The 26,662-nt window shown below is 43.8% G+C and overlaps 1 protein-coding gene across 4 annotated transcripts in view; it reads left to right on the top strand.

Moving 5' to 3' along the window:
- HVCN1 (hydrogen voltage gated channel 1) overlaps positions 1 to 22,670 on the top strand; it is a 183,682-nt gene extending 161,012 nt beyond the window's left edge. For all 4 annotated transcript variants that reach the window (XM_078667476.1, XM_078667478.1, XM_078667477.1 and 1 more), the window contains one exon: positions 22,158 to 22,670. Coding sequence is in view for 2 of the 4 variants with exons in the window: in XM_078667478.1 (XP_078523604.1) it covers positions 22,158 to 22,220 (63 nt within the window). In the remaining 2 variants the exon portion in view is untranslated. The remainder of the gene's footprint in view (positions 1 to 22,157) is intronic.
- Positions 22,671 to 26,662: the final 3,992 nt, after the last annotated feature.

Genomic DNA, 26,662 nt, shown 5'->3' on the forward strand with positions numbered 1-26,662 from the left:
GGAGAGCATTATGGTCCAACTGTAAAATCCAAACATACAAGCTCCAAAGAGAGCCATACCAGTCCTGCGGGTCTCATCAGAGGAGAGGTTCCACAACAATAGGTAGAGTGTGACAAAGCGAGAAGCCTACAGTATAAACCTTAGGATGGTTATCTTCTACCCCTCTGGGGAATTTTCCTATGAAGACTTTGCGGAAGCCTTCCGAAAGGATCTATACCATTCCGAAAGGAACTACATAATCCAGGAAGACAGTCCCTGGAGCAGTGAAGAAACTTCCTATGCGAAGAAGAGCTGCTGTACAGTAATCAACGAATACCCCACATAGAGTATGTCACATCCCTATAAAAGGCAAGGTACACCTCTTGACACCAGCTCTTAGACAGAGAACTCAAAAATAAAGGCAGAAACAGCTGACTTGCTGTACCAAATAAGGGTAAAAACAGCTGACTAGCTACAGGCCGTCTGGGAAATAACAGTGTGAATCCATAGCGAATACCAGGAAAAGCAGGGACTACTGCAACCATACTAGAAGTCCGCAACCAGGACTAGAAACAGACATGAGACGTTGGACCGCTGAGTCAACATGACTGTCAAAAAGGGTGGCTCCATCAAAGGGCAAATCCCGCAGACGCTCCTGAACATTTCCGGGGAAACTGCCATTGCGCAGCCAGGCATGGCGACGTAGAGCAACTGATCTGGCCATAGCCCGGCCCACAGAGTCCGTGGTGTCCATGGCTGACCGACTGGAAAACTGGGCCAGTTTCCGACCATCGTGAAGTAACAAATCTAGGTCAGCCAGAGGGCCTTCCGGAAGAGACGGATGAGGAGCTCGACCGAGTCCCAGAGGGCAAAAGTAGCTCACGCAAACGCGCAAGACGTGTTTAAGGACCAAATGCCTGAGCTCATGGACGCAAAGACATGGCAGCCACACAACTCTAACCATCGAGACTCCCTAGTGGGTGGAAGTAACAGAGGAGAGGAGAAAGGTAGCGAGACTGAGACTACTAGCCCTTGAGCCCTAGGGTGAAGGGACAAACAGACCGGGTCATCTGGAGCTGGGTGATGACGATAAAAAAATGGCACAACCCACAGGGTCTCCCGATAAGGGCCCCGCCCAAGTCCCAATAAGAATGTCATATAATGACCCGCCAAAAGGCAGCAAGGGCTCCACCTCCTTGGTGCCCTAGTGGAGCGGATCCAACAAGGGATCAGAAAGCAGAGAGACTGGTGGAGGCTGCATCTGTAAGATGTCTGGAGCTTTGCGAACAGCTCTCGCAAATGCCGCACCAGTCCCGTGGCCATTCTAGGTGGCAACAGTAGGTCATCAGTAGGGGATGGTTGCAAGCTAACACGTCCACCAAACGGCAGAGACTCTGCAGCCCAAAGAGGACCAAGGGCCTGCCAGCGCTCCATAGCCACCCGCTCAGTGGAGCATGTAAAAAACCCTGGGGGTGGAGAACCTTCAGGGGCCTCATCTTCCATCAGTTGAGGGACAGCTCAGGGTGTCACTGGCGTCGACCAATGTCGAGACGGCGTCACATTAACATCTACGAATGCCAGAGAGGACTCCACCGCCCGGCGTCGGGCCGGCGTCGATTCGACCTCCACTGAAATGGGAGACTGCGGTGAGGAACGGCATCGACTCGGAGTCAAGCCCCCGCTGCAGCCGTATCCAACGTTGCTACAGGGAGCCCCACAGGGCAGTGCAATGACGCAGCAGGACGACTGCGGCCTGATGTCTGACTGGAATGCCCCTCCGGGCCCTGTCCTGACGTCGGAGCGACTCCGGAACCGGAGTCAGGGCACTCGATTGGCACCGAGGGCCAGCCCGCCTGCAAATTCCAATCTGAGTCCCTACACCCTCTATGGGGCCTGAAGGTGCGGCAGGGAGAGGGGAAGAGGAGGTGAACCAAAGATGGCTTGCAAGTCCAAAAATAGGCTTTCATCTGGGTCCTAGTTTCCCCAGCACCAGGAAAAGGTGGGTAGGTGGGGGCCGACTTCTGAGGGCCCGTGTCCAGTGATGAGCGGGGGCAGCGGGCCCTGACGTCATGTTTATGTGAGGTCGATGACCTCCGTTACTTTCTTTTGTGTTTACCTGCCTCAGGCGAGCAACGTCAGTGGGAACGACTCCTTGACTAGTCCCAAACAGTAGCCCATCTCGAGATGCTTGGACTTCGAACGGGACTTCCGGGCGGCCAACAACTACATCTGAAGTTCTGCCTACCGGCAGGCGCAACGCTCCTCAGGGTCTTGATGCTCTCCCAAGCACCACATACAGATAATGTGTGGATCCGTTTCCGACAAATGCCGTGAACAGCTTTCACATGATTTGAAGCCCGAAGGCATCGCACACTGTTCCCGGACGCTAAAAGGCGTCGTTAAGGCCTGAAAACAAAAACAGGCCAGAGGAACCACTTCTCCTGGATCCGTGTTGAGACTTGGAAAAGAAGGAAACTGACGTCCGCTCGCCGGTGGGACTTGTGGCTCCACTGACATCCTATCCGTGGACGATGTCAAGGCGGAGCCGTGCACGCCGTCTCCTGGCGCGCTGAGGTACTGCTGAAAAAGTCTCCGGATCCAGACTGATGCCTGGGGGATATTTTAAGTTAAGGAATCTACGGCTAGATGTCTCTATGAGATATATAAAACACCCATATACCCTCACAGGTTGTCAAGGTAAATTCTTGCCATTTAGTAGTAGGTGTAGTGCTGCATCCTTGAGAGGCTGGGTTCAGTCATTCCTTGGTTACTACAGATGATATTCAGTTTGGTAAGTTGTTTGTGTACTGTCTGTTTTTTTTAGCACTGCTGTGTAAGTAAGGGTAATTGAAAGAGGATAAGGACACCTTTTAGGGGAAGGCATATTGTTGTTTCAGTGCGCTAAATAATCTTCATTGTGTGTGCCATAATCTCAATGAAGAAGCCATAATTTAGACTGCTGCAGTAGCCTCCAGGTAAGTTTGGGATTGATACCACTCTGTGACACAATTTGCAACAGCTATTTAAGGAAGCTGTTAAAATTCTGTTGCAGTTGATTCACAAAGGGGATTCTTTCATTCTGAATGTTTTGGTAACACATTGGCAACAGCAATTTGAGGTTTTATTGACATGAAAGAATTTCCTGATCACTGATCCATACATTATTTGAGAAGTATTGACTACGGTGTCTAGCAATTTTCCCGATTTCTTTGGCGGAATACTGTTGTCAATTTTCACAGTGAGCAGGATTGTTAACATATAATAGATTACACCTTTCTATTGACTACTATCAATAATTAGTATTCCACCACACTTATTGATGAGGTTAATAGTCAAACTGATATCATTAGATAAGCCAATTTAAGCAAAAGGAAAACCACTAATTCACCAATTTAATTACACCTCTCTCAATGATATATAAGAAAATGATAAACCAGTTTAAGGCAAAAACAGCAGAAATTTGTTCAGAAATGAGTGGAATTTGATCTGAAATGGCAAGATAAGTTAACAATGGCGCCATTCCACTACTGAGCTTCACAATACCTTATCTGAATGAAAATGTTCCTAGCTGTCGTAATGGAAAATTTCAATTCTATTAAGGACTCTGAGGAGAGGATTATGCCTTCTCTCTTCACTTTTATTAACCGCAGCCAAAACAACATATAACAACTACATTTCCCACGAAACCTTGGGAAAAAGTAGTAGAAACAAAATTGTCTAATCAGATGCAGACTTGGATCCTCCAATCAGGGGCGTTGTTGACCAACATACTCTATCCCCACGGGCTTTCCATCCTCTTTCGAAGTGTGAAGTCCGACTGTAGCTCACACTCATGAGTCTTGTTTGTTTAGTTCAGATCCTACAAAAAAAGAAAAGAATTATCGTTTATTCAGGCAAGGTTATATCAAAGTCTGTGAATAAAATCGGTGAGGCATAAAGAAATCTCATAATGCTTTTCTTCCAAACAATACAGTGTTAAAACTGTTTTACTTACTCTCCCACGGGGAGGGCAATGTTCATCTGAAATCCCCAGGGTGGGATAATCCTCGCCTCTGCATCCTTAATAGAATTTAAACTTTCTGTTACTATATCTAGCGACATTTTCATTCTATGTCAGGCCTGGAGGCGAGGATTATGCAGTTCAAAGCTTGCGCACCACGAGGTGGGCCATATCCAACACAGGCTTTAAGTAGAACGTTTTAAACGTGTCTGCCTTGTTGAGGATGTCCTCCAAACGGGCACCTAAGCCAAAAGCCTTAGAGGCCATAGGCCCTTGAGTTGAGTGAGCTCCAAAATCCTTAAGGCTAATTGAGGCCTCTTGCATTACCCACCTAACCCTTCAGACTATTGTGGGGGAAGATACTGCTTTAAAAGGCTTACATAACGCAACATGGAGCGGCCCCTCTCTCGGGAGACAGAATTCCTCTGTCAATTCCTCATATGGCTTCAAACAACGGACTACATACAGGGAGGATTATGGGGATTCCGGATAACTGATCACTCTTGTGTGGCACTTTGTCCGTCTGTGAAGGGTGAAAGTCACCCCATTAGTTGTGAACATCCTGCTTGTGATATCCAACGCTCTCACGTCTGAGTCCCGGCGACAGGAAATGAGGCAGAGCAGCATGGCTAGTTTGGCCGACAACTAGTTCCGCAAAAGAAGCGGATTAGGTTGCCAGGACAGAAACAGGTTAAGAACCTGATTCACACCCCAAAGGACCGAGTACTGGGATTCTGGAGGAAGAGACAATCTGATGCCTCATAGGAGCCTGCAAACAAGAGGATGTTCTCCGAAACGCCAAGTTGCTAAGCAGGATGTGGCCAGCTGAAATGGCTGATTGAAAGGTAGTCCCTCCGAGGCTAAATGGGCCAGGAAATTCAGAATATGAACTACTCCTGCATCCACGGGATTAAGACCCCGTTGCCTACACCAACCGAAACATCTACCCCATGCGGACCTGGACAGCTTTACTGTACTGTCTGCCCACGCCTTGGATATGAACGCTTCAGCTTTTTCCGAAAGGCCTGGGACTTCCCATCATCTCCTGTAATCCGCCATGCCATGAGCCACAATGAGTTCCCCGAGAATTAGAGGATAAGGGACTCGGTCAGGACTCATGAGGAGAGATGGAAACCGGGGGAGTAGGATTGGAAAATCCCAAGAAAGTTACAAAAGAACTGGATACCAAACTTGCGATCTCCACAGGGGAGTGATCATTTCCACCTCCGCCCGTTTTCTCCTGATCTGGGCCGTCGCCCTCGTTATCACGATTGGAGGGAACGCATATCCCTGTTCCCTGTTCCAGACTCCAGTCTAGGAGAAAGGCATCCATGGCCCCTGCCAACGGATCCCGTCTCCAGCTGAAGAACCTCAGAAGTTGATTGTCTAAACTTGAAGCAAAAAGGTCCATTGAAAAAGGACACCAATGGTCAGTCAAGGCCTGAAAGACTTCTGGACCGAGCTTGCAGAGAGTGGAATCCTGAAGTTGCAGAATTGGAAGTCTGCTACCATGTTCTCTCGACCGGGCAGGTACTCCACCGTGACTGACACCTGATGTTCAGGGCAGTACTGCCAAAAGCTGGTGGCCAAGTCGTAAGGGCTTTGGACCTCGTGCCCCCAAATGATTGATATATCGGACCTCCAAGATATTGTCCATCTTTAAAAGGACAGAAAATCGAACTGCGAAAGAGCCCGCTAGGAGCTCTAAGCAGTTGATATGTAACCTCCGTTCTTGAGGATACCACAATCCTCCTGTGCAAAACTTGCTGCATCTAGCCCCCCAGCCTTGTCTGCTGGCATCGGATTCTATCACTAGGTCTGGGATGGACCCAAATATTGGCCGACTGTTCCAGGCCTCCCTGTGTTCTAACCACCATGTGATCTCCTCCCGGGCTCCCTCCGACAGAGGTACTTTGTAAGAGTAGGGACGGCCCCTCCGTAAGTGAGTCGCTATGAGGTGTTGAAGCACTCGATAATGAAGAAGGGCCTGGAAGATGGCATGGATGGAGGCGTAGAGAAGACCCACAATCTGGGCCAATTGCCTGAGTGATATATGAGGTTTGGTGATTGAACAACTTAATTTGTGACAAATTTTTGAAATCTTTCTGGTTGGATTACTGAGAGTGGAGGAATTGGAGTCTATCACGAAGCCTAAAAAGGTAGGAGTCTGTGAGGGCGTTAGGACAGATTTTGTCTCATTTACCACAAAACCCAGACCCTGAAGAAGATCCACCGCCGTTTTGAGGTGGAGCAAGAGTTGGTGGGAGCATTCGTCCATGAAGAGCCTGTCGTCCAGGTAGACGATCCTTTCAATACGCTGAGCCCTCAGGAACTCCACTGCTGGCCTGAGGACCTTTGTGAAGCACCAGGGAGCTGAGGATCGAAGGAAGGGCGGTAAACTCATATGGCTGCTGACGACAAACTAATTGGAGGAAGCGACGATGAGGAGGAAAGATTGGGATAACCTGGTAGGCGTCTTTTAAATCCAACCGTACCATCTAATCCAGAGGTCTTAGGACTTCCCTGAGGAGATGAATCCTTTCCATTTTGAAGTGGCGGTAGACTAGCCACTCATTGAACTCACTGAGTTTGTTTACTGGCCGCTTACCTCCATTTGTCTTGTCTACTGAAAAGATGTTGCTGATGAGCCCCGTGGATGAGGAGTTGCCTGGGTGATAGCACCTTTGGCTAGAAGGGCTGAAACTTCAGAGTCTACCAGACTGGACTCTTGTTGAGATAACTGAATGAGACGTGGTTTTAGTTCTTGAAAGGGTTCGCCTATATAATCTACATGGAACCCCTGAACCGTCTGAAGTACCCAAGAGTCCCTTGTGATAAAAATCCAGGCCTGGAAATAATTCACCAGCCTCCCCCCTACCCTTAAGCGGAAAGAAGGGAGAACACTCACCAGAACTAGTGGAGGATGCTGCTCCGCGATATCCTCGGTCATTGCTGTGCCAGTCCCTTGTGGGATAGAAATTCCCGAATCTGGTCTGGTCCTGGTATTGACCCTGTCTGGTGCCTTGTCCCCTTGGAGGGAATAGGTTGGAAGGTCGGCCAGTCGAGCGGCCCCTATCTCGACCAACCCGGAGAAAGACTTTCCTAATCGATGACTGGGCCTTGTTAAGGGAGGAGAAAGTATTCATAAACTTTCCCAGAGCATTGACAAAAGACTCGCCAAAGAGTCCCCCTTGAGCCACTGCCCCTGCCTCTGAATCAGCAAGATTCTCTAACTTGGGGTCCACCTTAATGAGGAGGGTGCGACTGCGCTCCATGGAAAGGGCACAGTTGGCATTACCAAAAAATACTACGGCCCTTTGTACCCAACCTGAAATCCCCACAAAGCGCCGCGTGCTGAATACAGACCCCAAAAAGGGATTTTAACCCCTTCGAGGCGGATGACGAGCTCAGCTCGTCATGAGTTACGCCTCTCGTACGCCCATGACGAGCTGAGCTCGTCATGCACCGCTGGTTTTTTTCAAACTCAGCGCAGCGCGGGAATCTGCACCGCACGCATGCGGTTAAGGGCGTCAGACACAAGTTACAGACTCTGCTGCCTGATTAATATTGCATGTCAAGTAGGCAGCAGAGCTTAGGTGTATTGTACACAGATCGGCCGTTTAACGGGCAGAGGCACGATCTTACGACTGTTGGGCGTCTCCCTCAGGACACACACAGCTCGGTGAAGCTACGGCATGCTGTTCGATCCTCTCAGGGATACGAACGCATGCGGCATGTCCTGCTCAGCCTTCGGCGCCCCCTGGCAGCGGGAGGTCTACACCGAGCTCCAGAATCCAAGCAGAGGCGACCGCATAGGAGCGGAAGGACTCCTGCTGTCAGCAAAAATGCTAAAAAGGAAGCGAAGGAAATACGGAGATATGGTCGAGCCGCCTGGCAGAACATACAAGCAATTCAGACACTAGACAGCTACTCATGATGTCGCAAAGCACTCCAAAGGCAAGTAATTACAATATAATTGATCTTAAGCCTGTAGTCAAATAGCTACCACAATAGCAACGTTTTAAAACATGTTTGTTGTTGTGGGAGGGCAAGATGGCCGCGGGTGGATTGTGGTGAGAGGTCGCATCTACCCCTCTCTCCCATCATCAAAAACATCGCCAACATCATGTCCAGAGCCGGGTACTGTACGGACTGAGCAATAACCTCTGATGGCCCTTGAACTTTGGCGGAAGTCTCGAATCGCACTATTTGTTGGAGCAGCCTTGAAAACTCATTTTTTAGCAGAATTTGCCTGGCTGAGGACGAAGCTACGGGAGTTGATGAATACCATCAGCTTCGAAAGATCAGCACAGACACGGCGGCAGTCGCAGTCACAGCCGCACACACAGACACAGCCGGCAAAAATGCCCTCACGCGCGGCAAAGAATGAAAAGAAGGACAAGGACAAAAGTAAAGACCAGCTGCAGCCTGGCGCAGCAAAAAAGGTATCTACACAAGAGGCAACACTGCCAGCAAAAAACCCAGGCGCTGTAAGGAAAGTAACGGCCCCGCAGCAGAGAGCGAGGACGGAGCAGCGGGGGAAGTTGAGCGCGATGCCCAACAACAGCGTGAACAGCCCTGACATGCTCTTTAAAAGTACAGGAAAAGTAAAAGAAACACCGTCTAGGCAGCCTACCTTGATGGAGGTCTTCACTGTGCGATCGACAGCACAAAGAACCAATTTCAGTGGCAGTAACGCTGGAGGGCCAAGTAATGGTGGAGCCGGCCTCGAGGACGCCGCTGTTGCACCGAAAGCGATGTTGGTGGTTGCTAAGCAACAGCCCGACCAGAGCACTGGGAGTGAAGAGCTTACCGATTCAGGGACACACGCAGTAGACATGCCTCGGGATTCAGAGCAGAGAGAAGCAGCTCCTGAAGCTATCTCGGAGGGCGCAGCAGCGGCACATGCAGAGCCAGTGGCAGAGACTATACACAAGGGTGAGATTGGAACTGGAAGCGCTGATATGATGAGCGCTATTATCTCACTTGAGAAGGAATTAGCTGTTGCAAATAACGTCAAGGCTACTTGGGGGAGCTCAGTTAGCCTAGCAAATAATGATCTGTTTACTGGGGGATGTACAAGGGCCCAGGAGCTGATGAGAGTGGGAGATGTCGCATCAGTGGAAGGGGAGCATTTTTACTCCGTGAACGAGGATTCTGACTCAGTAATGCCTACAGAAGAGTCATCTGAGGAGCAGGGTGACGATGATGAGGGTGAGATCACTGGTCTTAGTTCAAACTCCTCAGATATGGATATGGATATGGGTATGGAAACCACGCAAAAGAAAAGACAGGGTAAATCTAGTAAAGGAGTGAAAGGCTCCCCTGCGGGTCCAGATAAAAGACTCCTCTGGGACTATTCGGCAACCTCGCAGACCTACCAGGAAGAGGATATAGTCAGTCCTTCGAAGCATATTGCTCCATTTGACCTTGTATTTAATATGCTGAAGCAAATACAGACTGAGGCCAGAGCAGTAAGTCGTAAAGCAAGACAGGACTCGAAAAAAATTCAACTGGCACTGAAAAAAACAAACAAACTCTATGATGATTTGGTAGGGAGGGTGACAGAGGTGGAAGAGAGAACTGGCAAATTAGAAGACGACCTAGGGAGCTGGCAATCTTTCAAGTCAACACAGGAAAAGTTATCAGAAGACTACCAGTGGAAGATGGAGGATTTTGAAAATCGCCAAAGGCGCAACAATGTTAGACTCTTGGGTGTGGCCGAAGGGCTGGAGGGCCAAGACACTAGGCGTTTTGTGGTAGATCTATTGAAGGGGGCATTCCCTGAGTCCGATTGGCAGTGGGACAGGGAAATACAGAGGGCGCACAGGTTTCCGTTTAAACAGAAGAAGGTGTACGGCGCAGAAGGAGGCGGCCAGGCTCCCCTTCCTAGAGCTATCCTAGTCTATATTGGGAATTTTTTGCTGCGGCAAGAAATTATTGATAAGGCTAGGCCCGACAGTAAAAGAACATTTGAGGGCTCCACTTTTTTCGCCAGACCAGATTTTTGCCATGTGACAGTCGAGAGAAGGTGGAGGTTGAGGCAGCTGATTACGCAGTTTCAGGCTCTGGGATCAGAGGCTTACCTACTTTTTCCTGCCAAACTGAAAGTGGTTACAAAAGGGGGGGTCAGAATGTTCCTCTCAGAGATCAAGGCACAGCAATACTTGGAAGAGTTAAAGAGAGATAAGGAATAAATGAAATAAGTATGTATCAGTTGGTGTAATGTAGGGATAACAACAGGGCTCACATGGGTGCAAAAAAAACAAAAACAAAAGTTTTTTTTACTAGGATGATTGGTGGAGGGGTGATCGGCGAGAGATGATGGGAGGGGGGTGCGACTGTCACAATTCAGAAACGGCCATACATAGGTCATACATGACCTATTTGCCTGTAAAGGGGGGGACGGGGGGAATGGGCAAGCTAGGGGAGGGGTAGGGGGGTGGGGGCCATTAAACATGGTTAAAATTGTTGTTTTTTCGATTATAATGACACACATTTTCACTGAAGTTCAATCACAGTATAAACAGATTAGGCTATACACGAAAAAGGCAGAATTTGTTTATATTTTCTATAACCTCAACTATGAAGGAAGGTTAATAATAAGGAGGATATTGGATATGCTTTAATGTCTTGTAAAATTGCCTCAATCAATATATGTGGTCTTAACGATCCCAATAAGAGAATGAAAGTTGCAGGATTATTGAGAACTTTACATTTAGATCTGGTGTGCCTCCAGGAGACCCATATCGAAACCGCACAGGTGCATCTTCTGGATCAGTTGGGGTTCAAGGTACTAGCGGCTAGCAAACAAGGAACTAGGACCAGAGGGGTGGCAATTCTGGGGAGAAATAGAGATGTGGTGGTCCATAGAAAAAAGGAGGATCTCTGGGGTAGGTGGGCCATTGTGGAAATTTGTTACAAAGGGGTGAAATTTACATTAGCTACAATATATGGGTCTACTGATGACGATCCAGATGTATGGCAGTTTATGGATACTGAGCTTGCCCTCTGGCCCGAGCCCATTGTATGCTGCGGGGATTTTAATATCCACGACCCAGAAAGCACATTTATGGTACCGGGGGGTAGATACATGGGGAGGAAGAAAAAGACACACAGGGCGTTAGCTGATATGGTACAACACAATTCCTTAGCCGATCCTTGGAGGGAGCAACATCCTCATTTGGATAGCAGCACGTTTTATTCGGCCCCTCACAAAATCTTGGTGAGACTGGATTATTTTTTAGTCTCTAACATATTAATCAATGGGGCGCAAGTGGAAAAACATCCCAGGATTGATTCAGACCACAATCCTTTGGTGTTAACATTTAAGATGCCTATAGCTGAAACTTGTAAAACACGGTGGACTTTTGAACGTACCCTCCTAAAGGATGGGGCATATCAGAAACATATGGAAGCCTGGATAAAATTTTATTGGGATATAAATAGAGGTTCAGCATCGCCAGGGGTGGTCTGGGATTGCTTTAAAGCTGGCATAAGAGGCGAGACAATGAGTTATGTATTAGCTAAACGAAAGAGGGAAAGAATTAGAACGGAAGAGATCCGACAAATGTTGGCTGTGGAGGAAGTAACACTAGCTGCAGCTATAAGTCAGAATATCGCCGTGGAACCAATCCTATTTAAAATTGTAGCCCTTAAAGAACAGGCCATAGAAGGTTTCAGTAGGAAAACGGCAGAGAACTATATACACGAGGTATATGAATTAAGTGAGAGGGTTGGCCACGTCTTAGCCGTTAGAACTAGGCAGCGTATTGCTGCAGCTGATATAAAAGAGATTCATGATCTGCAGGGGGTGCCTGTTACAGACCCAGATTTGATAAGGGAAGTTTTTAGGAAATTTTATGATGATTTATATTCTTTGGATGAAACAATAACTCAGGATCAGATAGATAGCTATCTCTGTGATATTCCTCCCCCCGTCTAACACCGGAAGAAAAGGTGAGGTTAGAGGTCCCTCTTTGTCTGCAGGAGTTTACTTGGGCTTTGGGGAGTCTCCCCTCAGGGAAAGCAGCCGGGCCGGATCAAATACCGATAGAATTTTATAAAGTATTCCAGAACGTTCTCCTGGCGGACATGTTTGAAATTATGGATTATACACAGCGGGGAGGGATACCTCCTGAGTCCTGGGGCGGGGCAGATATTATTGTTATTGCAAAAAAAGGGAAACCGACAACACTTCAAGGCTCATACAGACCTATTACTTTTATGAACGCAGATGTCAAAGTCTACTCCAAGATTTTAGCAAAAAGATTAGCCGGGAGCATTGAACATCTGGTGAGCAAACCACAACATGGCTTTATACCTGGGAAGGGCACGACCCAGCATGTTAGAATGGTGATTACGATGTTCGATGCTGCTGAGGGTCTAGGCGACCCTATCGCGGCACTATTTTTAGATGCCGAGAAGGCCTTTGATAGGGTCGCCTGGAAATTCTTATGGGCAGTATTGAGGTGGTGTGGTATTGGTGAAGGGTTTTTGAAAGCCATACAAGTTTTGTACAATAATCCTACTGCAAGCATCAGAGTAAACAGAGGGCATTCAAATGTAGTAAAAATTTTAAGGGGGACAAGGCAAGGGTGCCCCGCATCCCCACTGTTGTTTGCATTATATTTAGAGCCATTTTTACGAAAATTAGAAAGAAATGGAGGGATTCCACCAATGATATTGAATGGATCTACAGTTAAGTCGCTAGCCTATGCAGACGATGTGGCTATATTAACGCCAAATCCAGATTTTGCTATCACGGGGGTGGAACTGGAAGCCCAAAGATTTGGTCAAGTCTCAGGTTACAGGTTAAACAAATCTAAGACGCAAATTGTCATAAATCAATTTGCGAGGTGTACTGATAACAGGGTGGTTAGATCAGCAACATATTTGGGGATCATAATCACTGCGAATTTGGACAAGGTGGTGGAGGTAAACACGGCTCCTATATTGGCTAAAGTTAAGAAGGATTTGGAGAGGTGGAATAATCTGCATTTTTCCTTGGTCGGTTGTACAAATGTGCTAAAAATGCTGATCTTACCGAAGTTTCTGTATTTGTTCCGCTCAACCCCCCTTCTGTTTGATGCAAAATGGTTTAACACACTGGAAGGCATTTTAAATAGGTTTTTGTGGGCGCATGGAAAAACTCGGAGGGCTTATAGATTTATGTCGCTGCCTAGAGAAAGAGGGGGTTGGGGTGCGCCAGATTTTAGGTTATATTATTTAGCGGCGGCACTACAATATATGCAGGGACTGATTGGAGGGGGTGGACAGTTACAGAAAGTAACAAATATGTCAACAGAAATATATGCAGTAGTGCTAGGACAGGAGGCAGAAAACTGTTTCTTATATCATACTGACCTAGGATATCTGAGACGGAAAAAATCTAGGACTGTAAATGCCGCCCTAAAAATTTGGAATATCTTTCTGAAGAAGTCAGGGATGGGCAGATATAATAGATATATTAAAATTTGCAACAATAAATCATTCCCCCCTGAAATATTCTCTGATTCGGTAATGATTGCCTGGGAGGATAAAGGAATTAGACAGATAGGGGATTTAAGGAATCAAGAGGGAATAGTACAATTCGAGGATCTTGTAAGGAAATATAGCATAGATAGAAGATATTTCTTCAAGTTTCTACAAGTCAGGAGTTTTCTGGGTAATAAACAGGGGGGCCCAGTAGGATATAATGATAATGATCTTATGGAAAATATAGTTGGTGGTGGTGAATTAACTATTAGGTCAGGATATGCTTTCTTGGTGAGGGGCAAACCGGATGATATGGCTAAACATAGTAATAAGTGGAGGGAGAAAATAGGTGTGGATCCTGAAGCCTTCAAGGCGTCATTGGATCTGGGTCGCACTATTTTGTGCTCAGCTCCACTACAATCTCAGCATTACAAAACCCTATACTCGCTGTACCATACACCAGCTAGAATTGCTAAGTGGGGGGGCTCTGAGGGGATTATGTGTCCTAGGTGTAACTCTTCTAATGCTGATATCGTACATATGTTTGCTATCTGTCCTCAGTTGCACACTTTAATTAAAGATATTGAGGGCTTTCTGAATGTGTCATTAGGGATACAGATAACTTTAACCCCTACTTGGATTTTGTTGGGAATTGGTCCAGAAGGGAGTATTCTTGGGCAGGCCGACTCCTTCATGTTTATGGCTATGGCAGTTTTTAGATTAATGATAGCAAGGGCCTGGTTGGACAAGACTCCTCCGGAGATGCAAGTCTGGTTGGCGAACTTAATAGCTGTGCATAACCTGGAAAAACCCATATATGCCAGAAAGGGAAGGATTAGGAGAGCACGAGGAGATAGAATCTGGGAACCCTTAGCTTGCTGGAGGGATGGGATAGGGTAATATCTTTAGGATTGTTACTCAGTATTACATACGATTGTGAATAATAACAGAGGGATCTTTGATTTACGTAAAGTATTATGAGAAATTTTTTATTTAAAAAAAAAAACTTATTTTATTATTTTTTAGGGTTCTGCTTTATTTGGCTCTTGTTTTTCCTTCTGATGAAAAATTACCTATGTTCATGTTCATTAATGTCATAATATTATAAAACTGCCTTGATCTGATTGCTTTTCTGTATAACATATTACTGAAAGTATAAATGTGTGTGAGCAGAAGTATAATAAAAAAAAAAAAAAATTAAAACATGTTTAAAACAGTTACAATACAGTGCAATAAGGTTAACACCCAACACAGCATATTATGTAAAGGGAGCAAAAACACTTATCTCGGCTGCGCAGCAGCGAAGAAAGAGGATGGGAAGCCTGTGGGGACAGAGTATGTTGGTCTGCAACACCCCTGATTAGAGGTTCCAAGTCTGCTTCTGATTGGACAATTTTGTTTCTTACTACTTCTTCCCAAGGTTTCATGGAAAATGTAGTTGTTATATGTTGTTTTGGCTGCAAGTGAAGAGCGACTGCATAATCCTCTCCTTCAGTCCTGACATAGAATTGTAATCTCTGTTGTACCCTGGGTTGGAAGGTGAACTGCTCTCCATGTAACCCATGTTTCCCATCTGAAAAAATGGTTATTTTCATTATTTACTCTATAAGAATTGTTGTAACCCAGTCAGTTGATGTACCTGGGTTGCCATTATTAAGCCTGTAGATGTTATGCTTGTGATTGTAATATATTGCCTTACCAAAGAGAAGTTTATGCCTTTACAACATGCGCCAACTGAACCTATGCTCTGAAGAAGGCTGCCATACATTCTTGGCTTGCTAAAACACTGTTGGTGCTCTTTATATTAAAACCCCCTTGACCTATGAAGCACTGTAAATGTGCTGCTAGTGGACGTACTAAATGTTATTCATTGACTGTGTTAGTTTTTAAATTGATTTAGTGATGTGAGGACCTACTTTTGTATAAATGCTGAGGACTAGTGGTTGGATGGTCTGGGTTATGAATTGTCTCGCTGTTTGATTAGTAAATATTGGAAGGACTAATTGTTGTAAATGGTTTGAAATTATTTGCAATTCATACCCTGGATGAAAGAATTTGGAAATAAAATATTTGTAGAATTTTTAGAAAACGTACTAATTAATTCTGTCTACATGATTGTTGGTTTGGGTAACTATGGGTTTTTGCCCTGGAGTCAGATTAAGTATGAGGGTGATTTACCTTTTATCGAGGTTACCCCCTTTCCAATCTACATTTTGTTTACCTACTTGTTAGAGCAGAGTTCGATCACTAGAAACATGAATTATTGGTTTAGCTTCACATGTATACAAAATTCCTTTGTAAACAGGAATAGTTTGCAAGAGACTATTATGACTAATATTTGCATGAGGTTGTTCCTGTTTTAAATGATGCTTGAGCATGACCTACAAAAAAAAAACGTACCCTGAACGCTGCTAATTCTCTGTTTCTACTAAGGCATTCCCGTCCTATTTTCATCATCTCCCTTCCCCATGCATAGCCACTGTTATTGCCACTTTGCAATTTTTAGATGCCTTTTTACTTCTCCTCCAAATCGTCATCCATACCTCATCATCCTCACACTCCCACCCCCTTCTCCCGAAACACAATTACCTCCACCCCTCTATTTTCCTTACATCTTCCCACTGCACAGTAGAAGCCCCATTATTCTTTTTTCTGGTTCCTGTACCATTGCATAGTCTGCCTCAGGGGCTAGCGCGCCTTCACTGAAAACTAAGAAAGAACTCTCTACCCCTGTGCTGCCAAGGCACAGGAAGTACTTTTCATTTTCTGTTGTGCATTGTTTGTAACGAGCCTAGTGACCAGTTGATGTGAGTTTTTGTGGAGTTTTTTTGTAGTCCGTCCTTTTTTAATGGGTTCATTACTTAAGAACCTTTTGTCAGAACATTGGAAAACATGTTTTAAATGTTTGAAAACAAATGTTTATTCTCATGCACCTAGGTGTGTTGCATCTTAATAATGCTTTCTCTTTCAAAGCTAATGGATGACCCCTTTAGAGACCATACCTAACAGTGTCATTAAATGTCTTTCAATTTGGCTACCTTGTCAGGCAGAAACGTTACTGAATGGAGATGTCAATTGGTGAACAAGGTGTTGCATAGGACGCAGCCAAGTTTTCTTCTAAGTGTAAGGTTCAGTCACCGACTGGTATCTTACGCCAGTACGACAACACAGGGGAAATCCAATGCGCAGTGCTGACTGACAGGGAGGCTGTGGATTCCCTGGGACCTTATTGCATTTGCTATGGGAGTGCCCGAGACTCATTATTTACTGGACAAAACTGCTTGACAACATAGATGCTCACCTCAATACACAACTACCTCAATTTCCTGATTATACGATTCTTGGGTAACCCAATGCGCTCACCTACACGCTTACATCCTGTAGGGGACAACAGATCGAATTAGCTTTAGGTGCGCGGCCCTGCAGAACATTCTAACACAATGGGGTACAGCCCTGTTTCCGACACACCAGGGATGGCTCCACCACCTTTGGTACCCACAAGGGATGGAGGCTTCCCTGACTCTTTCAGCACCGGGCACTTCATATGCTGTGCTCTGGTGCCCCTACATCGCCCTACTCTCTGCAGAGTTCCAAGAACTCACTTGCCACAAACATCAAGACAGACATTACTACTGATTCCCAAGGAGTTCTGACTATGATGACATGCAGGGCCACACCACTAAAAACTTTTCTAGCTCTGCAGTTCCAGGAGTAAAGTTGGTGGGATGTTTGGGGGATTGTTCTGTTTTATTCATATCAGTGCTATGGAGGATCAGTGAAGTATGCTCATGGTAACACTGTGTGTGTTTTCTTTATACTTGAAAACCTAATAAAGAGATGTGAAGTTGAACTTGAGATTTGAGATTGAAAATGTAAGGTTCAGAATCTCACTGAAACTAGTCCAACTCACTGTTGCTTTTTATAGTCCAAATTCAAAAACACAAAGGGCCCCACTCGAGCTGCCAGCTATGTAGGATGGTCCACAGTAAGGGCTCCCTTAATTGCAGACAGGGTAGTTGCTAGCCGGGCCAGTACCTTCATCATCCACCACCTATACACATTACAACCCCCCTGCAGACATTGATTGACTTGTCAGGTCAGAACCAACACATTCCCAGGCCACCTGCTTGGTGGCGGAGAGAGAGATAAAAAAGAAATAAGATCAAAAGATGCACCAAAAGAAGTTGTGGTACCCCAGAAATCCCCTGAAGGTTTGCTGAATGCAATCAGCTGGACTATTGCTGGTTTAAGCTCTGTTTGGCTGATGACCAGGGGAGTGATATTTGTAAATTCTTTGATATTATGTGCTTTTAGGAGTCCTGGGATGCGGAGGGTCAGTTTTATATGGATGGTTTTGTCGTCTCTTGAGTAAATGCAGAGGCCTCCAACTATGGTAGGGCTAAGGGAGGTCTAGCAACGTTTACGCCCCTAAGGGTGGACTATGAAGTGGAGCAGATAGCTTTTAACACAGGAATTGTTTCGGCGTTTTGATATCATTTCACTTTAAGGTGAAGGTCTTAATCATAAATGTTTATAACTCACCCTCCTCAAAGATTGCTCTGGAAGTTGAATTAGAATGGTTCTTTGAAAAGGTCCTGAAAGACTGGCCGATTTTCCATTTTATTATATTAGTGGGGGATTTTAATTTACACTCATGTACAACCTGTACTAATAACAAGAAGGATGCAGACTCTGACGTGGGCAGTGAACGGGTTCATTTTAGCCATTCATGACAGGGCGATATGATTATTATCCTCCTATCAGAATTAAATTATATTAACTTATCAAGCATTGAGGATTATGGTTCACAGGAGAGAGTACCAACCTATAAGGGTTGGGGAGCATCCTCCACCATTGATTATTGTCTATGTTTCTGCAAATATGTACTCCCTCTTTGTTGGGTTGAGGACCTTTTGGAGTATTTTTAGTGACCGTTACCCTCTTTGATTGAATTTAGCTGGAATGGTTTAGGGAAGATGCCTCTCCACATTTATAGCAATGCCCTTACATTAAAGGAGCAGGGCTGGCGGATAGGCTGGGATAGGAAACAGGTCAAGGTATGCAGTCATGATTTTGAGGTGTATTTAAACCTCAACTCTCTAGATAAGGCGATCTTGAACGCATACTCCAATATTTGCAGAGAGGTGCAGAAAGCTCTCCTTAGTACTAAATTGAAATCTGATGAAGAAGGCCCTTAACGGTTCGACAAGCCCTGCACAAGTGTTTATAAGGACCTAAAGCGGGCCCTTAAACAAAAGCCAAGGAACATGCTGGCTATTAAATTGGCCAGAAGGAATTCTGTGCAAGCACGAAAGCATAGGTAAATGATAAAAATGGCATTGGAGGATTTAAAGGAAGAGTGTGAAGAGAGGAATAATCCAGCATTGTGGAGTATTGCGAACCTCCCTCTCTTCAAAGAAATAACCCCACCAGACATGAGACAATCTATCCCAGCGAAGAACTGGATTGCACATTTATTTCAGTGACTGCGTCCCTACCTATATCCAGTGCCCGAGTGGAGACCGCTACTGACATGTGAATTAGAAGAGGTAAGAGAAGGCAGCGCGGGAATTACACTAGGGAAGGCGCAGGGGCCTGATTGGGTGCCTGGAGATCTTTTTAAATCCTGCAAGGATCTCTGGGCCACACTAATCGTTCAACATCAGAATTCTGTAGCCATATTCCTACATCCTGGAAACAATCAATTATTGTTTCTGTTTTTAAAAAGGGCAACCGAGAGGACCCAGCGTGCTACCAGCCTATACCTTTTAATAGACACCGAGGTGAAGGTCCTGAGCAGGATTCTCCTAAAACGATTGACAGACTAGTCTGAACACCAATACATTTTGTCCGATATTCAGTACAGCTTCAGGCCAGGTGAAAATAGAACAGAATCTTAATCTTTATTTGTTGATTAATAAATATACAACTGTTAAAAAAGAGAGGGCAGTATACACTTGGCTTTCATGGACCTCAGAACAGCATTTGACATAGTGGATAGATCTAAACTGTGGCCAGTGCAGAGGGACATGGGAGTGAACGAGGCCCTTGTAGCCTTTTTGCACCATATACACACTTGGCTAGAGGCTTCAGCGAGATTTGGCCCCACGGAAGAATGCACTCTGCACTATGTTAGGACGGGGGTCCTACAGGGTTATATTTTAGCCCCCATGCTTTTTATTTTGTATATTAATAGGCTAGACCAGTTTTTAAGAGAACGCTGCCGGGATGTGCCAATTGGGGGGGGGCGGGCTTGAATGGTCCCGGCATTATTGTACGTCAATAACTCCGTTCTTATTGTGCAGACATCAAATTGTATATAGTTGTTATTACATTTGGTTTATGAATTTATGGAGGATTTAGGACTGAAAACTAATTATCTCAAGTGTTATACTATGATAGTATGCCCCAAAAACATGAAATCTAAAACTCACTACATAAAAAACCATTGCTTAGGGAAAGCTGATAGCTTTTGTTATTTAGGCATTCTGCTGGATAATCAATTACATTGGGGACCTCTGGTAAGAGCACATATACAATCTTTCAACCGGGTGGCGCATAGCATAGACTCCTTTCCTAAGCGCCTCGGTCATAGCCATGTGAAATGTATTTTACATCTCTATAATGCGAAGTGCGTACCGACCGTGGTGTTTTGAGCAGAAATCTGGGGATATAAACCCTGTCGCCCAATACAAATTGCTGAAAATACATTTTTTAGGAGGTTTTTACGAGTTCCCCAGAGTGTCCCAGAGGAAATTTTGCATGAAGAGATGGGAGGAGATTTTATTTCTGATTTTATTCCACTCCGCCAGTACTCTTTCGGTTCTCTTTTTGGCTTAAGCAGGAGCTAGAATTTAATAGAAAGATTGCGATAGATTGCACAAATATGGATCTGAGGCACAATATACCATGGCTAACCTATGTCAAAACCTCTCTTGGGGTTTTGGACAAACCTCTGTTATTCAGCACCCCAGAACTGACCTATTAATCAGACACAGCCTGGGTCAAAGAGATCTTTAGGATTATTACATGAGAGGCAAGGTTCCAAGTGGCTCAACGTATAGACAATTACAAGCACTTTATGATGGTGAAATCCACAAATAAAATGGAAATGTATTTATCTCTTAAATATGTCAGCCCACCACAGAAGGCTGCTAACGTACGTTCGATTAAGCCTGTTTCCACAGGTGTTGATGGGATGGTAGAATACATCAGATCGTCTTCTCTGCTCAAGTGATAAGACTACTGCACTAGATACTTTTACACATTGTTTTTATTTGTCCTAACTGTTCAACCTTAAGACTTAAGTATGTTCACCCTCTTCTTGTGCCTTCCAAATTGTAATCAAGTGAGAAAAGCCTTATTCTACCTGCAATTATTAGACTCAGCTAAAGTCTGCTGCTTTTTAAACAAGTTTCTGGAAGGGGTGTATTCTGTTAATTTGTGATAATATTATTAATTCTGTGTTACAATGTTATTTTACAAATGTTTTCTTAATAGCTTACCCTTCAAGATTACATACGCAAATTGTATAAAGATATTTACGACGATAATTTAAATTAATGGATCTAGGTGGCCCCCTTTAATTCCTACCAACATACCAGACCCTAAAATTGAGGTTTTTGTTTGTTAGGTTTTATTGGGATGAGCCTCCTTACAGTTCACTTACAACCACTTGTGTCTTTATTATTAGATGTTTCTCCTTTTTCTATTTCAAGATAATTGTAATGTATGCTGTTCTTCATCTAGATTGTTAGAAAGAGCTTTTTATGCTTATCCATGAATTTGTATCCTCTTGATAGCGCATGTATTTACTCAAGATTTTTAGCGGTTTAATTATTATTTTAATTTTTATATGATTGCTATTGCAAATCGAATTAAGAAAATCTGACTCACTGTTTCTTTTATTCCAAAGCCTCTGTCTCATTCAGAGGAAGATTGTCATCCTTGGTATCTAAGAAAATGTGAATGTGCTATATCAATAACAATAACAATAGATAATCCAAATATCCATACAGCAAGGCTATAATCATTTATTTTCTACACAAGCTTTGGATGATAGATCGTATGCTATTCCACAGAGAATAGAACTTTGTCTATCAAGGTTCATGTGCAATGGGCTATGCAATTGGCGAATGACCCTATGGTTCAGATTTTCTTTGTTACCCAATGGACACTTTCAGCAAAGTTTACTGAACATACGTAAATACCTGGTGTGATGCTCTGGCGAGGGAATCTTCTCTTAAGCAAGTAAGAATTCAGTATTACCACCCCTCTTCCAGTCTGTTCATAAATCTGAAAAGTAAAATTCTGGAGGCAAGAGAAAGCATATACCTGCAAGCTGCTTTCCCAGCAATTCAATATTTCAGAGAGTCAATAAGCATTGCTCCCCTTGAATATGCAGCATCATTTTCAAAAATGAAACGTATTCTAAAATGGCTTCTGTACAATACCTGACATTAGGTTTTCTTTGGATTTGAAAGATGTATGTCAACTTTATGTAATTTTTCACATTCCAGCAGTGACATTTGTCGAACCTGTAGAGGCATTGTTAGGAGTAAAAAGCTGTTGACAGCCTACATATGCCACAAAGCAACGGGGATCTAAATGTGTGAACTTGCTCTCCAAATAAACATTATATAAGTATAAATTGAGATCGCGTAAGGACAATTTACACTGATAAACTCTTTTTCTTTAACAGGAAGCAGAAATTCAGAGACTTCATCATCTTCTACAACAGAATAAAATATTCCCAAACACTTGAAGATAAAAGTCACAATTTGTGGCAATTCCGTGATTACAGTTTTTGAATCACTTGTGTTCCTCATGGAAAATAAAAATGCCATCTACGGATATGTATTTTGTCGCACTGTCATGAATATGTTTGACGTTTTTTAAAGTCTTATTTTGTAGGGTTGAAAGCATTGTGGAGTGAGCGGACCAACTTTTGTTTAGGGCTATGGGACAAAGGATAAAAGGAACAAACTTTATGACTGTGTACAAGGGCGCTATCAGAGATCATCGACTCACAACTTGGGAACTTTTTATGTACTGCCATTAAATAGAAAAACCACTATTGTCACACCTAATAATAAATACAGTTACTTGTGTTTCCCCCATCAAAAACTAGGCTGTATTAAAATTAATATATGCAACATTTGTCAAATATTGCTTGTATTACACCATGAATAAATACAATTTAATTGTGATTATATCTGCAAGGATTTTCGCGTTAATGTTTAGTTACTGTTTCATGAAATCATGATGCTGCCAAACTATAATTCAATTGGGTTTGGTTTCTGCTAAGCAAGAAAAGGGTGGCTAACACGAAATCCAGTCCCCCAAGGACATTACCTCGAGTCGCTAGGTATGGTTTTCTAAAATACTCCATTCTGGAAGAGACTTCCCAGTTTTCTATGAGAAGCACTCCTCTTCTGCTGCTATACTTTGAGATTTTGGAACTTTGTCTTGCCATTTAAATTTAGTTTTTTTTAAAATTATTTTTTATATATTAATACTGCATTGTTAATCACAAAAATTATTAACAACATTTACTCGTAATCTGCCCAAGGGCCTTCAACAAGGAGTACATTGCAATGTCCGTGATGCCATTTAAATCTTTAACATTCTTTGTGTCGAAATGTGCCTTCCTGTAGGTAACCTGTCCATGTTCCCTCCTATCAAAGTATTAAGAGTGTGAGGGACTCACAAGTATTGAGGTAATTTCGGCTGATAAATATCTTCTATGAAACATCCCGATGACCCTATCTATGTCGAGTGATGTTATAGACTCAAATATACTCCCACACGAATGAAGTGGATGGGGGTGTTTCCAACCTCCCTCCTGAAGCTCACTGACAAGACTAAGAGAAGATCATGAACAGTGAGAAGAAAAAAAGAGATTTAATGGCACAAGAATCATATTCTTTTGCTCCAATAGCAAGAGGAGAACGGCTTATTGAAATGCTAAAGAAAACTCTTTGGGGAAAAGCAGTCAGATCAAGACTTCTGTATCTGCATGTGACCGGGAAGGAAAGGTGCTGCTTATTGCTTTGGAAAATAGAAAAGGAGAAGGTGCAGCTTATTGCATTTGAATGCAGTCCAAGGGTTTGGAAATGGTGACTCTCAAGGTGCATGACAAGCGGTCTAGAAATTGTCCAGTGGACACCAGTATGGAGGTTTGAGTAGTGAGACTTGCTTCGGCCATATTATTTAGGTCTCACCTATCAGACAGTGCAAGCTGTTTGCAAAAAGACCTATTGTCTGCCTATTGTGGATTTAGAACCCACCCATTGCTTACCATTAGTTGGATTTATTGTCCCTCTCTTTTGCTTCTTATTTGTCAGTGTCGTGGACTTACATTCCTCATCTTGTGCTTGTCCCTCCCCTGGAGCACGGTCTCATCCCTTGTATCCTTCCACTGCTTACTTTTCTGGCACTCTTTTTTTTCTTTTTCGTTAGGGTCATTGAGGGTGCATGTTGTTTCTGTTGACTCATCGTGTACTTCCCCCCCCCCCACTGTGATCTATGTTGCTTTTTCTCATCCATGTCCTGCTTCCCTGCTCCCTTTGTACTCTGCTCACCTTTGTGCTTCTCCCTCTCCACATTCTCTCTCCTGTGTGTTCCTTAACCCCCTCCCCCGGAAGTTCTTCACATTCCTCCCTATGGTCCATGTGCTCCTCCCACCCTTAACCCCCCATAATCCCCCTTCACATTCCTCTCACGTGCCTGGAAAAAAAGAACAAAAACGCTTTTGTGTTAATTTATTTTTTGACTGATCTACTCTGATTGGTAAATAAAAAAGGGAAAAAAGTGCCTGCGTCGTAGCACCTTGTTCAAAATGTATTTATTGTTATAAATCATTGGCAAAGCTAATGGGTCCCAAGTGTGAGACCTGTTGGCTTTGACAATGCTTGTTTTGACACAACAGAGGGATACCTAACCAGCCCATCCTTACTTTACATCGAATGAGACCAGCACTACCATGGAGCTCATCAAAAATATAACCCAAGGATGGTTCCCCTTAAAGCATGGCAATCGTAATTGATTCAGACCTGATAGGGGATAACATTGTAGCAAGTTTGTATACAGAGAGTAACGGGTGATGATGTCTGTAAATATTGCTTTCTCCTTTAGGGGGATGGCATGTTGTAGTTGTATTACCTGAATTGTAACAATTGCTTTGCGCTTTTAAAATGAAATAAAAATATTTAAAAACCTAAAAAAAGAAGGTCTCTTTAAACGTGCATTACAAAATGTCTAGTGCTCAGTACAAGGGTTTGGACTTAAATTTTGGGCTGGTATAAAGAAAAAAATGTAGAGCCAGTTCTCGGTGTAACTTGATAAACATCTAAGAGTCCATAGATGCTGAGCATCTGGTGAAAGGATGGTGTCACACTGTGCAGATGTCTCATATCATGGAGCACTTTGTATCTTATGAAAACTGAGATCGTATCCGTTATGTCTCCAACAAAACAACAGCTTCCCATCTTCAGTCTTCACTATGCATTTTGTACTGCACTGGGGGTGATGGTGATAAATAGCCCTGTGATGTGCTCAGGAAGAATTTAACTCCAGTTTTGGCAAGGAAAACAGTGGAGGGGGCCAAGGTTACCTTGCCAGACCTACCCATTCTGCTGCACCATGTACTGGTTTCGAGATAACCAGTGGCCACGCTGCTATCTCTGGAACCAAAATCAAAGCTGGATAGAGAAAATCTGATGCCTGCTGTTTTAAGAATGCACAGGAGACTTCAGTTCTTCAATCAAAGGTTTATTATACACAAGTTAAGATGAGTTACTTGGGCCCCACAGTTGCACCTCACACTCTCATTTCCCCAGCCGCCAAGTCTCATACACTCACCACATTCTTGCCCTCAATATTCCATACATCGCAAACCCAACATTCTACAATTTGCAGTCAAAGTGGCCAGCACCACGCACTAACTTTCCCCATTACAAACAAAAATATGAAAACAAAATATGAGGAAATATTAAAAATACATTGTAAATTGGGCTGTACCATACAACATAAACAGAGTACAACCGCAGTGGGAAAAACAGATATTCAAACTAAGGCAATATAAAGTCCTTGAATATTTTAGCTACAACCTTTTCTCATGCTCTGACTCACTGCAGATCCTTCTATAGATGCATGAGACGCGGAATTTTAAACAGGGCATGAAGATTGATTTATAGATCCACTCCTCAAAGTCTCACTTTCTTTCCCACTCATAACAGAACCTACTTCAGATTGTCCAGATAACCACGAATCCCAAAATAATCAGTCAAACTTCCCCATCCAAAGAAAGATTGAGTTTAGGATCTCCACAAATCAAAATCTTGCTTAGATTCCATACCGCTCTTCCCTCCACTCTCAACAGCACCATGGAGTTTCTGAATTACTGTCACAGGCTTCAACTATTTCACACACATCTTCCTGGCAGTTTCACACAAACAAATTGACAAACCTACAACACTAGCAGAGGGCTTGCCTCCTCGGAGACACAAGCTAAATAACATTTTCTTCTTTTACTTCGCAGATGAACTTAGTAATTGTTTTTATTATTTAACAGCAACCCCCCCTGGCTCTTCCTTAGAGGAATAGTTTTCTGCTAGTTTTGCATAAAATTCTACAATGCAAGAAATGACACCTACTGTTCCATTGTTGCTAGATTCCGGGCTTCCAAAATAGTCATAACATGTGAATTTATCAGCCTGATCCCCTCTCAGGATATAAAGTGTCCAAAGTATTCCACTTTGTTTGGCCTGAAACAGGATTTTCCTAACTTCAGGGTCAGTCTATTTTTTGAAAAACCTGTAGAACTCTCCTTAACTTCAAATTGTGCTGATCATTTTTCTGCTACTGCTCTATCCAAACCATCAAGCGTATCAATTTTGTGGCACTCACTAATCCAAAAGACATCCTTATGAATACAAACCTTCCCTTTCGAGAGACAAAAGTAGTAAAATGTCTGGAAATCTCTTCAAAAACCAAATAGGCACTGCTATGGTCCAAAGTTGAGAACACTACTGCTCCCTCTGGAATGGAAATGAACTCATTCATATTTGATAGGGTATGCTGTTCAATCCAATTAACACTGTTAAGAATACAGAGGTAGACACATGGCCTACATTCCCCCCACACACGTAAGCAAAATGGCAATGGGGCAACCCCGGGAGAAGATTCGAAAGGTTCAACAACATT

The sequence above is a fragment of the Lissotriton helveticus genome, chromosome 11, assembly GCF_964261635.1.
Source record: "Lissotriton helveticus chromosome 11, aLisHel1.1, whole genome shotgun sequence".
Lineage (NCBI taxonomy): Eukaryota > Metazoa > Chordata > Amphibia > Caudata > Salamandridae > Lissotriton > Lissotriton helveticus.